This window comes from Sebastes fasciatus, chromosome 13 (genome assembly GCF_043250625.1).
Source record: "Sebastes fasciatus isolate fSebFas1 chromosome 13, fSebFas1.pri, whole genome shotgun sequence".
Lineage (NCBI taxonomy): Eukaryota > Metazoa > Chordata > Actinopteri > Perciformes > Sebastidae > Sebastes > Sebastes fasciatus.
This window is the reverse complement of record NC_133807.1, coordinates 14,470,335-14,484,300: the sequence shown is the minus strand read 5'-3', so window position 1 is coordinate 14,484,300 and position 13,966 is coordinate 14,470,335. Positions and strand designations below refer to the sequence as shown.

Here is a 13,966-nt window from a genome sequence, read left to right as displayed (position 1 = left end):
TGAAATTCCACCTGAAAATATTGCACAGTATGAATTACAGCTGAGTAGTGATAATGATAATGATATTGCACAGTCATACAGTATAGTGCAGTTATTGTAAAATGTTTCTCTGGTATGGTAGCATTCCCATAATATCCCTATCAGCAGGGCAGGATTAACCTGCTAGGGGGCCTCGGGGCAAAAATTAGCTCCGCGCCCCTAATGACCCCCCCATTCTTATCTCATTGTGCATGTACCACAAAGAGACCTGGATACAGCGTTGGAGGCTGGCGCCCGTTCATTCCTTTGAAAGTTGCTCAGTGGATGAATGAAGTCAATGAAGTCAAAATGGCTCGACTGTCGAGTGATAAAGTACCCGGATCTTTTCCGTCAATCTTCCGCATCCGTTGGGCCCATTGAGCAGACGCACTAGCGTTTCCTTTAACCCCGCGTCCCAGCCCTTTGTCATTCACATGAACAGAGGTAGAGAAATAACTCTGGATTCAGCTATTAGTGCATTTTACAACTTTTAGGACCTAATGATTTAAATAAGGGCTATTCAAGTGTTCATACCGGGAAATTGATTTACCTAAAAAACAAAATATCTGCTGAGTTACAGACATCTCTTTCCCAATGTAAGTCTATGGGAAAAAGTCTTTTTGGGCCCGATGACGTCACATGAGGGACACGGAAGTTGTAGTACCGCCGTTTGGCCACTATGAAAATTTGCTTCAAAGCATGGCGCTCTTCCTGCGGGGCACGGTATATACCTAGTTATGTTTAAAGGAAGAGTTTGACATTTTGGGAAATATTTTTTTTCTTGCCGAGAGTTAAATGAGATGATTGATCCTACTCTTATATCTGTAGCTACAGTAAATATGAAGCTACAGCCAGCAGCTGGTTAGCTTAGCTTGGAAACAGGAAAAGGCTAGCCTGGCTCTGTCCAAAAGTAACTAGCTCTGCCTAACAGCACCTCTAAAGCTCACTTATTTATACGCTATATCTTGTTTTTTTTAATCTGTATAACAAAAAGAAGTGTACATTTGACACGTTGGGGAGTTATACGTGCCGGATTAGCCTATTTCTTTCTTCAGGATGTAGGCAATTGAATTCCTGGAGTCTCCACTGGTTGACAAGACTCTGGGTAAACACTGTCAAACGGAAAGTTGGGTGGAGCCGTGGCTCCCTTTCATTTTCTATTAGAAGTGGCAAATCCCTCACAAGGCCATTAAACACATGAAACAAAAGAGATATAACATGTTAGTGAGTTTTAAAGGTGCTGGTAGGGGGATTTTCTCACCTTCCAACAGAGCCAGGTTAGTTGTTTCCAGTCAGTGTGCTAACCAAGCTAACCTACTGCTGAAGGTAGCCTCATATTTACCGTGCAGACATGAAAGTGGTATCAATCTTCTCGTCTAACTCTTGATAAAAAGTGAATACGTGTATTTCCCACAATGTCAAATAATATTCAAGTCAGCTGAAACACACACACCCACACCAACACACGCACACACACACACACACACACACACACACCATAATCAATTAGATAACCACAAACTAATTGGCACACAATGAACTTGGGAAACTGTGGCCTATCAGGTACATTTATTTAGTCAAATTAGGCTGCCAAGTCAGTTTTATCACCACAAAAACACCTGGCCTCATGTTACCTTAAATGATCCCAATGAGTTACACACAATAAGGAATACAGATTCAAAACTGTGAACTGTGAACTGTGAAAAAAAGAGCACTGGCATCGGATGGGTACCCTCAGTATAGATTGGTATCAGTAGAGACAAAGGTCCGTGCATCCCCAGTGTATTCTTCTTTTATTATACTGTATTACTGGAAAATCTCTGTTGGGACTTTAAAGCATACAGTCGTGATGAGTTATGGTATTCATCTCTTCCATATTATGTTCAATACGAGTTTATGATGGTCTTCAGTGCTCCCTCTTGGTATCATTATGAGCTTGGATAGTTTTTCGGTTTTTGGTACACACAGCAGAAAGGTTGATAATCACGAACTGTAAAGCAGAGGTGTGTGTGTGTCTGTATGTGTGCGTTGGCATCTAACTGAGCAGCCTAGTCCTCTGATAAATTGTACATTGTACCTGGATTTCAGGGTTATTATGCTGCGTAGGTGCACATCCATCACCGAGATCAGACAATTGCAAATGAGGTCTACATTTCCACATCAGAGATGATTGAATAAAGCTGCTTCAGACTCCGAGACTCATAATTAATTTAACACACCATAGTACTGTGGGGCTGCCCTGCAGTATTACTGAAGTTACAAAATAATGTTCCCTGTGCCAGCAGCAGTCTGTCTTCAGAGTGTGTGACTACTTACACACAAACACACAAATTAATTTCCTTGTGTGGGTCAGGAATGACGGAGGATGGTGGCTGGGGCAAGTCCTCAACACATCCTTTTGTTTCCTTACTTCCTCATGTTTTACTTTGCACACCCAGAGTTGAGGAATTTTTAAACAGTGTGCATTTTCTTCATGGTCTTCATATCCATACTTGGCTGATACAAATACATTGCTATATAGTAGGGCTGTCAATCGATTCAAATATTTAATCACGATTAATCGCAAATTAATCGCATTTTTTATCTGTTCAAAATGTAGCTTAAAGGGAGATTTGTCAAGTATTTCATACTCTTATCAACATGGGAGTGGGCAAATATACTAGATTTATGCAAATGTGTGTATAAATGTATTATTGGAAATCAATTAAAAACATAAAATAATTTCCTTTTTTTAAAGCTAAATCTATTATTTTATTCTCTTTATTATTATGTTATTTTAGTATTTATTTATTATTATTATTATTTTTTTCTTTTCTGTGACCAAGACCAAAATGGGGTGGGGGTGGAGGGGTTCTCTTTCTATGATCTTATTTCATGTCACGGACACTCAGTTACGTTCTGCGTTAGATGATGATGATGACCTTTGCCATGGTTGCACAAAATCCAATAAAAAAGATTTGGAAAATATATATACTGTATATATATATATATATAGGCTGCATGGTGGTGCAGTGGTTAGCACTAGTTGTTTTGGAGTTATTTATACCAAGAGGCCTGCCACTTCTCGAGCTGTATTGAGGAAATGAACATTTCACTTTAGATCTCCCCTAGGCCACGCCATGATTAGACGAGTGGATGAACTTGTTCTTTGGTTAAACAGGGTTTACTTTCCTGATGTCACCACTGTTGCAACTTGACAGGAAGTCCCAGTATATTCCCCGACAGTAGTTGAGACACTTGGGACAAACTTCCTTGTACATTCTCCAAACTGAGACACTATAACACATAAAACATACTGCATTCAGACTTAATTCTGTCCATTTATTCCATACTGTATTTTTTATTAACTACAAAGCAAGAAAACTAAATGAAATCTTTTTAAATGATTACTGAATTCCTGATCATAGATGCAGAAAAACATCTTTAAAAAGGCCAACATGAATTGCATTCTGGAAACCTCAACCCTTTACTTTCAGTCCCTGCTTTTTATATTGAAATGCCTCCATTATAATCCATTAGTGCTGATGTTGTAGCCGTAACAAGGACAGTGCCTCTCTCATCCTGTAGCCGGCCAGCGAAGCAGTGTTCTCTGCATTCAAGGCCGGTGCTCTCAAAACCTCATGTGCGTCACCGGTAATTAAATTAAAACTTCCCTATTCCAAATCCAGCCGCTGTCTGATGGGTCTGGGCTCACTCAACAATGTGAATTTATGAGGATTAAAAGGTCAGTTTCTTTCCAAACAATCCAATAAAACAAGTCAAACCTGTGGTACCACATTTAAAGAAATAAAACGATGGATGCATATTAAAGAATATTAACAGCACGCTGTTTAATCTCCCAATCACAGTGTTAATTCAACAGTGTTGACAAATTCAAAATTAAAATATCTGGAAACACAATATTTTACAATTGAAATGCACTACTGTGCTCAGCAACAAACTTTCCCTGAATACACCTGTGTCCAAACATCGCCCCCTGCTGGGGATGCAGGTACATTACCCACACGGTACCTGTGGTTTGGTGACTACATTAAGTGTATTTTTAAAAAATACATTTTGTTCTTAAGATTGGGTATGATCATGAGAAATATAATCAAGTATAAAAAACAAATTTAAAAATAAATCCTATTTTGTGAGACAGCCTAAATTAGATAATGATTGACAGGATGAAAAGTGCTTACAGGGAGACACCTCAGGTGAATAGGGTAAACAATTTAACTAATAGATGTCAACATGGAACTTCCTCAGTTCATTCATTTACTCGCATTACAAGTTTCTGAAAACGGATGTTTGAATATGTAAATGATGCATTATCTTAACAAATTTGTGCTAATGTGCATACATTTCCAGAACATACATCTGAGCATTGGATAAAGCCAGGTTCAAAATTATTGTATCACTTTGTTGACATATTCGAATCAAAGGTTTTTACAGCGAGAATTTTGGATAGGTCTTTTATCACTCCATAAATCAGAAAATACTGTCAACAGCCATAAAAAAAATCCCTTTTTGCCATGTTTTTAGGAAGAAAATTATGTATAAATAAGGCTATGAATGATATATGAACAAAACAAAATAGCAAAATAGCCCAAAATCTCAAAATGTACCTGTGTAATGGTCAATTTTGAGATTTTGCGCTATTTTAAAAACAATGTTTTGAAACAATGTTTTGGCTGCAGTGTCTCCCTTTAAACAGCCAGATAAAAGTGAACAGCAATTGGATGCTCAATGGCAACAATGGCATCCTCCCTCATGAGTTGGCAGCTGCAGCAGAGATGCAAAACTCTGTGTAATTACATTTACATAATGTCACTGACACTTTTATTTGTGGGCATATTTAACCCACGCCCACATCTACTGAATTGAAACCTACTCCCCTCTAAATGGTGGATAAATTCAGAGCTGTGTAGATTAAATTAGTCGTGGTGCAGATGAACCCGATCAGGTTGCAGAGGTTGGACACACCGTGGTAGCGGCCAAACGTGCGCTTGAGGGCTCTGTACTTGGGGTCCTGCTCTTTGAGCTTAGCGTACGCCTCTTTCTGGCTGCCCAGGCCGATCTGGTTCCCCAGGCCGTGCTCCTCCTCCACCTCCCTCATCTGGAACATCACCTCAGTGGCCGCTGGGCCGAACCACTGGGCGTTCAGGCCCGTCATGCCCAGCGCCACCAAGTACAGACCCATCTGCAGGACAAGATGCTGATGATTTACTTGAAAATATTGGGACTAAAATAAGAATTTCAAATTGTATGTGCATGCGTGATGTTTGACCTGCACACTTTCATGCCAGTCCAGCAGCTCTTTGGGGTGGTACACGGCAAACACAGCCAGGCTGACAACGTTGCTACCCAGCAGGCAGTAGAAGTACACGGGGAAGAGCTTACTCTGCACCAGGCCAAAAGTGTGCCGACTCACCTGCCACACTAACGCAAAACCTGCCAGCACAGACATCAACATCAAGAAGAGGGGTCAGAAATCTGAGAAATACAGAGTTGGAGCAGGAATGCATGTGTTGCAGCTATCTTGTCTGTTTGTGCTCACACCTGCTATGAAGGAGACCCAGACCTGCATTCCCCAGGAGAAAGAGAGCACCAGAAGGTGTAGCACTTTGACCAGGTCTGCGGGCTCGCCCTCTGCTGCCATGGTGTCACTCTGCAAAATGCATACAATATGTAACGGATAATGTACAGCGAGCCGGTCATTATTGTGAAATAATACGCCCGACAGGGTAATGCGTAGGGGTCTTGCATCGCCCTGAAGGGGTTTATTTCACAACAATGACCCGCTAGCTGTACATTATCCTGCTTATTACACGTCTACTTACTTAAGACATCAATAATTTGACACAAAAACAGTCCGCCAGAGTCCAACGTCAGAAATGCACCCGTAGCAACGGTGTGTTATACATAGCAACGGTCTGTTATAAAGAAATAACAGACCATAGAACGCAGTGATTGACCAATCAGAATCGATTGTTCAACAAGAATTTTTAACCAGACTTTTTTCGATGTTCAGATATATGTTCTGGAAATGTATGCAAATTAGCACAAATTTGTTAAGATAATGCATCATTTACATATTTAAACATACGTTTTCAGAAACTTGTACTGCAAAAAATAAAGCTGTGTAATAAATACACAGTTAGTCTTGTGTTGTTGACATGGGCTTTACTTCCTCACTGGGGTACCAGACAACCCTCATTGCTGTGTGTGTGTGTGTGTGTGTGTGTGTGTGTGTGTGTGTGTGTGTGTGTGTGTATAATAATAATAATAATAATAATAATTGCAAAATCAAACATTTTTTCCTTTGAATATTTTTTGATCATCTGACCTTGTTAAAACCAAATATGTAGACAACATATCGAAATGACCATACTGACCAAATTGTTATTACCAAAATAGATAGATCATATTTTGTGTCTTACATTTTAATATGGGCATGAGAAAATACTAATTCCTTTTGTTTGCCAAATTCACAGACAAAGTCATGTACAGTATGTTATCCTACATAGTGATGTCACTTGTGTTTGGGGCTCAGAGGTCTACCTATGGTCCTACCTCCCTGTTAGACCTCTGACAGTATAAACAAACTGGTATAAAACTCCAATAACAGACATCCAAATAAACTTATTTGGGATTTTGCATGGGTGGTGCTGAGTAAGAAGTACTGTCAGCACCGACCACAGATGTACTGTACAGTGTAGTACAGTTTTCAGTATATGAAAATCCATTGTATTTAACCACTATTTTACAACTCAGGGTTACATTTTCTGTAAACGTGACATCAGTTTATAAGTCAAACAGTCATGAACCTGATAAAAACAATGTTAAGTCTGTTTTTTGAGCTGTTAAAGATGGTAGGAACACACACACACACACTAGCATTGGGGCCACAGTGATAAGGGTCTTGTTTATCTTTTGCAGCCTGGTGCTGCATGATAAGTCTCCAGAAGAGCAGAGAAAATACATTTCAGAATTCACTGACTGAATTACAGTCGACATTTAAGCAAACCGAGGCAACAACTTATCTGTGTTAGAGGTAAATGCACGACAGAGAAGCAGCAACAGGTAACTTTGAGACTGTTTCCAGCTGGAACTGACAAGCTAAGCAGCTGTAGCCTCCCAGCTCAGGGAGAGTTACACAAGTTTCATGTCGCCAGAGTTAACTCTGGCGACATGAAACTTGTGTTACTCTCCCTGAGTGAAATGCTAAATGAAGAAAGCAATTGCTTTCTTCATTTAGCATTTCACCAAAAATACTCACTAACACGTTACACCTGCACTTACCTTACTGTCCTTCTCCTCTGTCAGTAAGTACGGACGCAACTTAATAACATCCAAAGTGTGATCCAAGGTTCAGCCGAGCCACTTCCTCTGTCATATAACATTATGACGTCAACAAGCCCCGCCCCTCGAGGTGAGACGGACCAATGGGATTCTTAGAAAATGAAGATTTTATCATATATTTCATGCACTTTTTATATTGGCTTTGTGAAGTACAATATTAATTTAAGCCTTTTTCAATATTTTTGACTGGTAAATTATATAAATAAATAACGACAATAATAATAATAATACATTTATGATTATTATTATTATTATTGTTATTATTACTATTATTATTATTATTATTATTACTATTACTATTATTGTTATAATTAATTATCAAAAATGTAGCCTAAGCAAGATAAAGAAATATCAAAAAGTATTATAAATATCATAAATACAATTTTGATATTGTATGTCTTTCTCTATACACAGCTAGATTTTATTTATCAAAGACTTATTGTGGGTAACAACTTCTGAGATCTGAGTTAAAGAACATATATATATATATATATATATTGTGGCATCCTGGGATATCTACTATCCAATAAAGGCAATACTGATACATAACAAAATAGAAGCCCGTTAAAATGATGTTCAAAGTTAAATTAGTTTTCACATAATACAGTAATACATGATAAATGTCCACACAAAAATAAATATCCACTGGAAAGAAATTGCAGGGAAATGTTTAAACTGATAAGACTGATTCATACCATGAGACATGGAATAGTTTCACTTGATTTGCTATTGTATATAGTATGTTATTGTTATTCTATGTTCATATTTTATATTTTATAAGCTAGTTGTAGTAGTCTGGTATATTTATAGTGTATTCTAATATATTCTTTTTATTGTGTGTATACTATAGATATTATCTCTAGTGTTGCTATGTATATTTACTGTTCCGGTGCATTGCCTGGATAACCTGCAATTGTTGTGTTACACATGTAACACAACAATTTCCAAATTTGGGATTAATAAAGTATCTATCTATCTATCTATCTATCTATCTATCCATCTATCCATCTATCTATCTGTCTGTATGTCTATCTATCTATCTATCTATCTATCTATCTATCTATCTATCTATCTATGGTTTTATGTTTTGAAGGATGTCTGCAGCATCACTAGGAGGAGGGGCTTAGAAGAAGACGAGAGCCGCTATTGGATACTTCACGCTGTCAGTCTCCACTTGACAGCCAATGAAAACACCGCTCAGATTCCCAACTAACCAATCAGAAGCGGCCCCAGAGAGCGCTATGTGGTACCCGGATGATGAAGTTAAACACAGAGCATCCTCCAGCTGCAACACATCACATCCCTCTGGTAAGACTAACAGTCACATCATTACGCTAATGCAACCAAATACAACCCATAACACACGAACCACGAGCTTCAAGTCTGACCTCTCAGCTCCAGAGACGTTTATTAAAAGATGTTTTTATCTCATAAACAGTGTTTATCCACAGGCTGGCAGATGTTAGCCTGTTAGCTTGTAGCAGGTAGCCTTGTGTTCATCTGATCCTGTTTGACGTAGGTTGATTTGTTTTCCTGACAACAGCAGCTGTAGACTGAGGATGTGGCTGTAATACAGTTTTTCTCGATTGTTTACACACATTTTCTGAAAGCATGCCTCATACTCTCAGAACTCTACACACAAATCAAAAAACACACACACAATGGGCAAAACCCCTCAATTCTCCTGCAAAATTAAACTTTACATTCAAAACAATGTTATTTCTTCTCAAAATGGTATTTTGTTTTCAAATGACACACACAAACCATCATATGAATAGACATTTATAAGAACCAGTTGAACACTGATGTGCTCAATGTAAAACACTATGATGAATGGAAAACACTTCTTCTCCATTCATCATAATGACTTAGGCCTTTTTTTTGTTCAGTGTTACACTTACTACAGACAGTACATACATAAGTGTGTTGTAAAATATTTTAGAATATTGTTTTTATACTCAACACACAAATACACGGTAACAAATATATTTTATTTTCCCCACAAAAACAATGTACACAGTGTACATCCCAACCAACACAAAGTTGCACATACAGTGGTCTACATACAAAACAACAGAAGAATTTACTGTATACAGTTACAGTAAAAAAAACGAAAAAAAAACTATGCTGCATCCTCTCTTCTGTTTCGGTCTGGCCACAGCACCTCATCCACATCACAAGCAATGTTTTCCCTGGCCAAGCAGCGGGGGAAATATCGCTTAGCATGTCGAATCCAGCCATGAAAAGCATCAACTGATTGCTAATTGTAACACTGTGTGACAGGTGTTTGCCCATGTGATGAGTCAGTGTGCATAGTAGGGCAATTGACTTTAGAATTTTGAATGACAGTGTGTTCCTTGTGAAAACGAGATTTTCTTCATGAAAATTGTGCCAAATGCAGAGAATTGTTTGTAGTGTTCTGAAAAAAGTGTGTTTTAGAACTGCAATTTGAGTGTAAAGCAGGAATTGTGCTTGTAGTTTAGCAGAATTGGTTCAGGGGGTTGGTGCATGAGTTACATGTTGTGGTCATTGTGTGTCAAGTACCAGTATTTGTGTGTAAACAATTGAGAAAAACTGTAAAACATAATTCAGATTTTGCTATATAAATTGAATGCAACTTTAATTGTTATCCAAGAGGAAAAGGTGTACTGTACCGTTATCACAGGACTGTTAGTGTTGAGGAGCCATCACTGTTTGACAACAATGTGTGAACTATTGTCTTCTATCTTGGACATTACTAGACATAACATAGTGGCTGGTTGTGCAGGTGGTAGCCTCAAACAGTTTCTATTTCTATTGTAATGAAAAATGACTGTACCTACCTTGACTCTGTGAAATCACATTAATTCAACAACAAACACTCAGGTACATTCACATGGGTACTTTGGCATCTCTGTGGAAAAGAGTTTAAAAGGGAAATTGAGTGAAACTTTCTGGTAATGTCCATAGCTGATGAAAACATGATTTGTTTTTATTATATTATTATTAATATAATTATCATTATTATTGTTATTATTATTATTCAACAGTTTATTATTATTATTATTATGATTATGATTATTATTATTATTCAACTGTTTTTACTATTATTATTATTATTATTATTATTATTCAACTGTTTTTATTATTATTATTATTATTATTATTATTATTCAAGTTTTTTATTATCATTATTATTATTATTATTATTATTATTATTCAACAGTTTTGTATTATTATTATTATTATTCAACCGTCTTTTACTATTATTATTATTCAACAGTTTATTATTATCATTATTATTATTATTATTTAACAGTTTTTTATTATTATCATTATTATTATTATTATTCATATTATTATTATTCAACCGTCTTTTACTATTATTATTATTATTATTATTCAACAGTTTATTATTATCATTATTATTATTAATATTATTCAACAGTTTATTATTATTATTATTGTTATTCAACAGTTTTTATTATTATTATTATTATTATTATTATTCAACAACAGTGTTTTCTGGGGGGTTTTCTGCAGATATACAACATTACAAATGGGGCGCAGAAAGTCACAGGACTGTTAGTGTTGAGGAGCTATTACTGTTTGACAACAATGTGTGAACTATTGTCTTCTATCTTTTACTAGACATAACATAGTGGTTGGTTGTGCAGGTGGTAGCCTAAAACAGTTTCTATTTCTATTGTAATGAAAAATGACTGTACCTACCTTGACTCTGTGAAATCACATTAAGTCAACAAACAAACACTCAGGTACATACACATTGGGTAATCTGATTACTTTTGATGAATTTAAAACATTAATGAAAGACCTAGAAGCAGAGTCAATCGGGTGCTGTCTGTGTTTCTGAATATTTTCACTTTAATGTTGGCTTCAAACACTTGATTTTTAATGTGTTTTGTATGATATTATGCTATATATTTATTTTGCATTTGTTTTATGTTGTGGCGTCTGAAACTTTAATGTATGTTTAAATGCTGCTGTCTTGGCCAGGTATCTCTTGCAAAAGAGATTCTTAATCCCAATGAGTACTACCTGGTTAAATAAAGGTTAGATAATATAAAAAATCAAACTTTGGCACCTCTGTGGAAAAAAAAATTAAAAAGGGGAAATTGAGTGAAAGTTTCTGGTAATGTCCATAGCTGATGAAAACATGAGAAATGTATTATTCAACAGTGTTTTGTGTTTTTTTTCTGCAGATATACAACATTAGAAATGGGGCGCAGAAAGTCAAAGAGAAAGCCCCCTCCAAAGAAAAAAATGACGGGTAACCTGGACGTCCAGTTCACCTGCCCGTTCTGTAACCACGAGAAATCCTGCGATGTCAAAATGTAAGTAAAATAGAAAGAAATAGGGAAATGTATCGTGATCAAATTCGCAGCTTCCAATTCTGCAGTTAAGGAGAAAGTTAAGGGAAGCGTAAGTTACATTGCTGAGCTACCAATCCTCCATTTTTTTGTACCTCTTACTGTTGTGAAAGCTTGTTAGACACTTTTGGTAAAGCACTTTTGGTAAAGCCTTGAAACCAACTTTCAGATTTGTGAAAATGAAAAAGGGAGATTTCACTGCTTTTTTCACATGTAGACCACATTAGACCAGGTCCAGATACAAAGACACTATACTTAGACTTGTCAAATCTTTACTAGATTATTCCAGAAAGGCTTAAAGCAGCAGTGGGTAGAGTTAGAGCAAATATGATTAATAAAAAGTCATTTTTATAAAACGGTCACTATATCCTGACAGTAGTGCATGAAACAGGTAATCTGAAAAAAAAAAAAAATCATGTGCCTCTGTGTCCTCCGGTGCTTCTAAAGGCATCTGCAAGATTTCACAGACCGGAGGAAAACAAGCAGTAAGAGCTGAGCTGGCTGATCAAGCGCTGATCAAATATGAATCAATATTCTGTTACTGTAATGCCTATTTCTCACCTCAAATGTTTTCAGAAACATCTTGTAGTGTACTGTTTAGCTGTAAAATGAGAACATTTGTGATCCTGTAGCCATGTTGAGACCAGTTCAGGAAAAAAATACAAATACATGTGAAAAAAGCAGTGAAATCTCCCTTTTTTTTAAATTTTCACAAATAGAATAAAGCTTTCAGGAATCTGAAAATGTGTTTTAAAGACTCTTAAGCCTTTCTGGAATAATCTAGTGAAGATCTGACAAGTCTTAAGTACAGCGGTTTTGAATCTGGACCTGGTCTAATGTGGTCTACATGTGAAAAAAGCAGTGAAAGCTCCCTTTTTTCATTTTCACAAATATAATAACGCTTTTACAAATCTGAAACTATGTTTTAAAGACTCTTAAAGCTGCAGTAGGCAGACAGTTTTTGGCATCATTGGGCAAAAGTTCCATAATAACCTTTCAGCATATTGTAATTCAAGTGTTCTGAGAGATAACTAGGCTTCTGCACCTCCTCATGGCTCTGTTGTACCAAAAGTGTCTAACATGCTTTCACAACAGTAAGAGGTACAAAAAACGGAGGATCGGTCACTCAGCAATGTTTCCCTTAACTGCCGAATCGGAAACTAACTTCAGCGTCGTTCATGAACAGCATAACTAAGATACTAACTGACTAACTGTTTTCCAGGGAACGAACACGCAACACAGGAATTATATCATGCAATGTTTGCTTGGAGGAGTTCCAGACTCCTATAACCTGTATCCTTTTAACCATTTCTACATCTTGTGTGACGAAATATAGAATGACTTAACACCTGCCAGGGAGGTTTGTGTTTGGACCTGTTTGCTTGTATTTCAGGTTGAAAGATATCTCAAAGTTTTGTGAAATTAAATTATGCAGAAAGTTAGGTCAAAAGCCAACAAACAAGTGGTTTGTTTTTTTGGAATGCCCCTTAACCTTTTCCCCATCAGATCTGTCCGAGCCGGTGGACGTTTACAGCGATTGGATCGATGCCTGTGAAGCAGCCAATCAATAGTCATGTTTTCCTGTGACTCACCTTCTTTCTCTAACCTCACTTACATTTCACCTCTGTGATTGGTCCACCAAAATAGGTCCTGTTCAGCTGGCACAATGTAGCGAAATCTTCACAAACAATAGAAGCATTATGTTTTTTGCAGGACAGGGACAGTGTGCGACATGTTTAGTTTAATTTTGCTACAATGTGGCTCGCTGAACATGATACGTTCCTCTGGCTGGGCCAGAGGGTTGCCATGTTGTTTTGTCTACTTCACAGTTCTCAGTGTAAAACTTTTCATACGTCAGTGATACATTTTGTTTTTTTTGTGTGTTTTTTTATCGTGTTTTCTCTGTTTTTGAACTAAAATTGTCAGAATTTGACTGAAATGTTAAAACGTCCTTGTCCTCCGTCGGTATTTTTTGTGTTTATGAATGAAGAAAATATGAATTCTCTTGTCTTTAGTTTATTGTTAATAGATGATAATGACGCAAACATGTTACTTTTGTGGAAGTATTTTTTTAGTTTTTGACCCTGACTCTTCTGCTCTGAAACATTTCCTTGGTTGACACACTTTTTTCTTCAAACCTTTTGTTTTTTGGACCAGTATATATATATATATATATATATATATTTGTACTGCTAGATTTTATGATTTTCCTTTTCTTTTAAAAATCACAATCA

At 36.8% G+C, this 13,966-nt stretch overlaps 2 protein-coding genes across 3 annotated transcripts; one reads left to right on the top strand and one right to left on the bottom strand.

Annotated features, from left to right (window-relative positions):
• Positions 1–3,823: 3,823 nt before the first annotated feature.
• On the bottom strand, positions 3,824–7,437 carry tmem205 (transmembrane protein 205). Of its 2 annotated transcripts, none has more exons than XM_074655657.1 (4): positions 7,303–7,437; positions 5,560–5,668; positions 5,288–5,451; positions 3,824–5,200 (listed from the first exon to the last, which is right to left on the bottom strand). In XM_074655657.1, exons 2-4 carry the CDS (start codon positions 5,657–5,659, stop codon positions 4,898–4,900), a joined length of 567 nt encoding a protein of 188 aa, XP_074511758.1. In that variant the 5' UTR covers positions 5,660–5,668; positions 7,303–7,437; the 3' UTR covers positions 3,824–4,897. The 2 variants fall into 2 exon arrangements, with proteins under 2 accessions (XP_074511758.1, XP_074511759.1); XM_074655658.1 differs by having other exon boundaries at positions 5,560–7,181; positions 7,246–7,382.
• Positions 7,438–8,523: 1,086 nt separating this feature from the next.
• elof1 (elongation factor 1) lies at positions 8,524–13,853 on the top strand. The gene is made up of 4 exons (XM_074655695.1): positions 8,524–8,670; positions 11,565–11,696; positions 12,955–13,025; positions 13,239–13,853. The coding sequence occupies exons 2-4, from the start codon at positions 11,581–11,583 to the stop codon at positions 13,301–13,303; spliced, it is 252 nt and encodes an 83-aa protein (XP_074511796.1). The 5' UTR covers positions 8,524–8,670; positions 11,565–11,580; the 3' UTR covers positions 13,304–13,853.
• Positions 13,854–13,966: the final 113 nt, after the last annotated feature.

Excerpts from the sequence above, each read along its gene's own strand:
- tmem205 (XM_074655657.1), bottom strand. The coding sequence starts at position 5,659 with ATGGCAGCAGAGGGCGAGCCCGCAGACCTGGTCAAAGTGCTACACCTT. Across the intron at positions 5,452-5,559 it reads CTGGGTCTCCTTCATAGCAG|GTTTTGCGTTAGTGTGGCAG; the intron begins GTGTGAGCACAA and ends CTGTGCTGGCAG. Across the intron at positions 5,201-5,287 it reads ACTGGCATGAAAGTGTGCAG|ATGGGTCTGTACTTGGTGGC; the intron begins GTCAAACATCAC and ends CTTGTCCTGCAG.
- elof1 (XM_074655695.1), top strand. The coding sequence starts at position 11,581 with ATGGGGCGCAGAAAGTCAAAGAGAAAGCCCCCTCCAAAGAAAAAAATG. Across the intron at positions 11,697-12,954 it reads AAATCCTGCGATGTCAAAAT|GGAACGAACACGCAACACAG; the intron begins GTAAGTAAAATA and ends ACTGTTTTCCAG. Across the intron at positions 13,026-13,238 it reads GTTCCAGACTCCTATAACCT|ATCTGTCCGAGCCGGTGGAC; the intron begins GTATCCTTTTAA and ends TTTCCCCATCAG.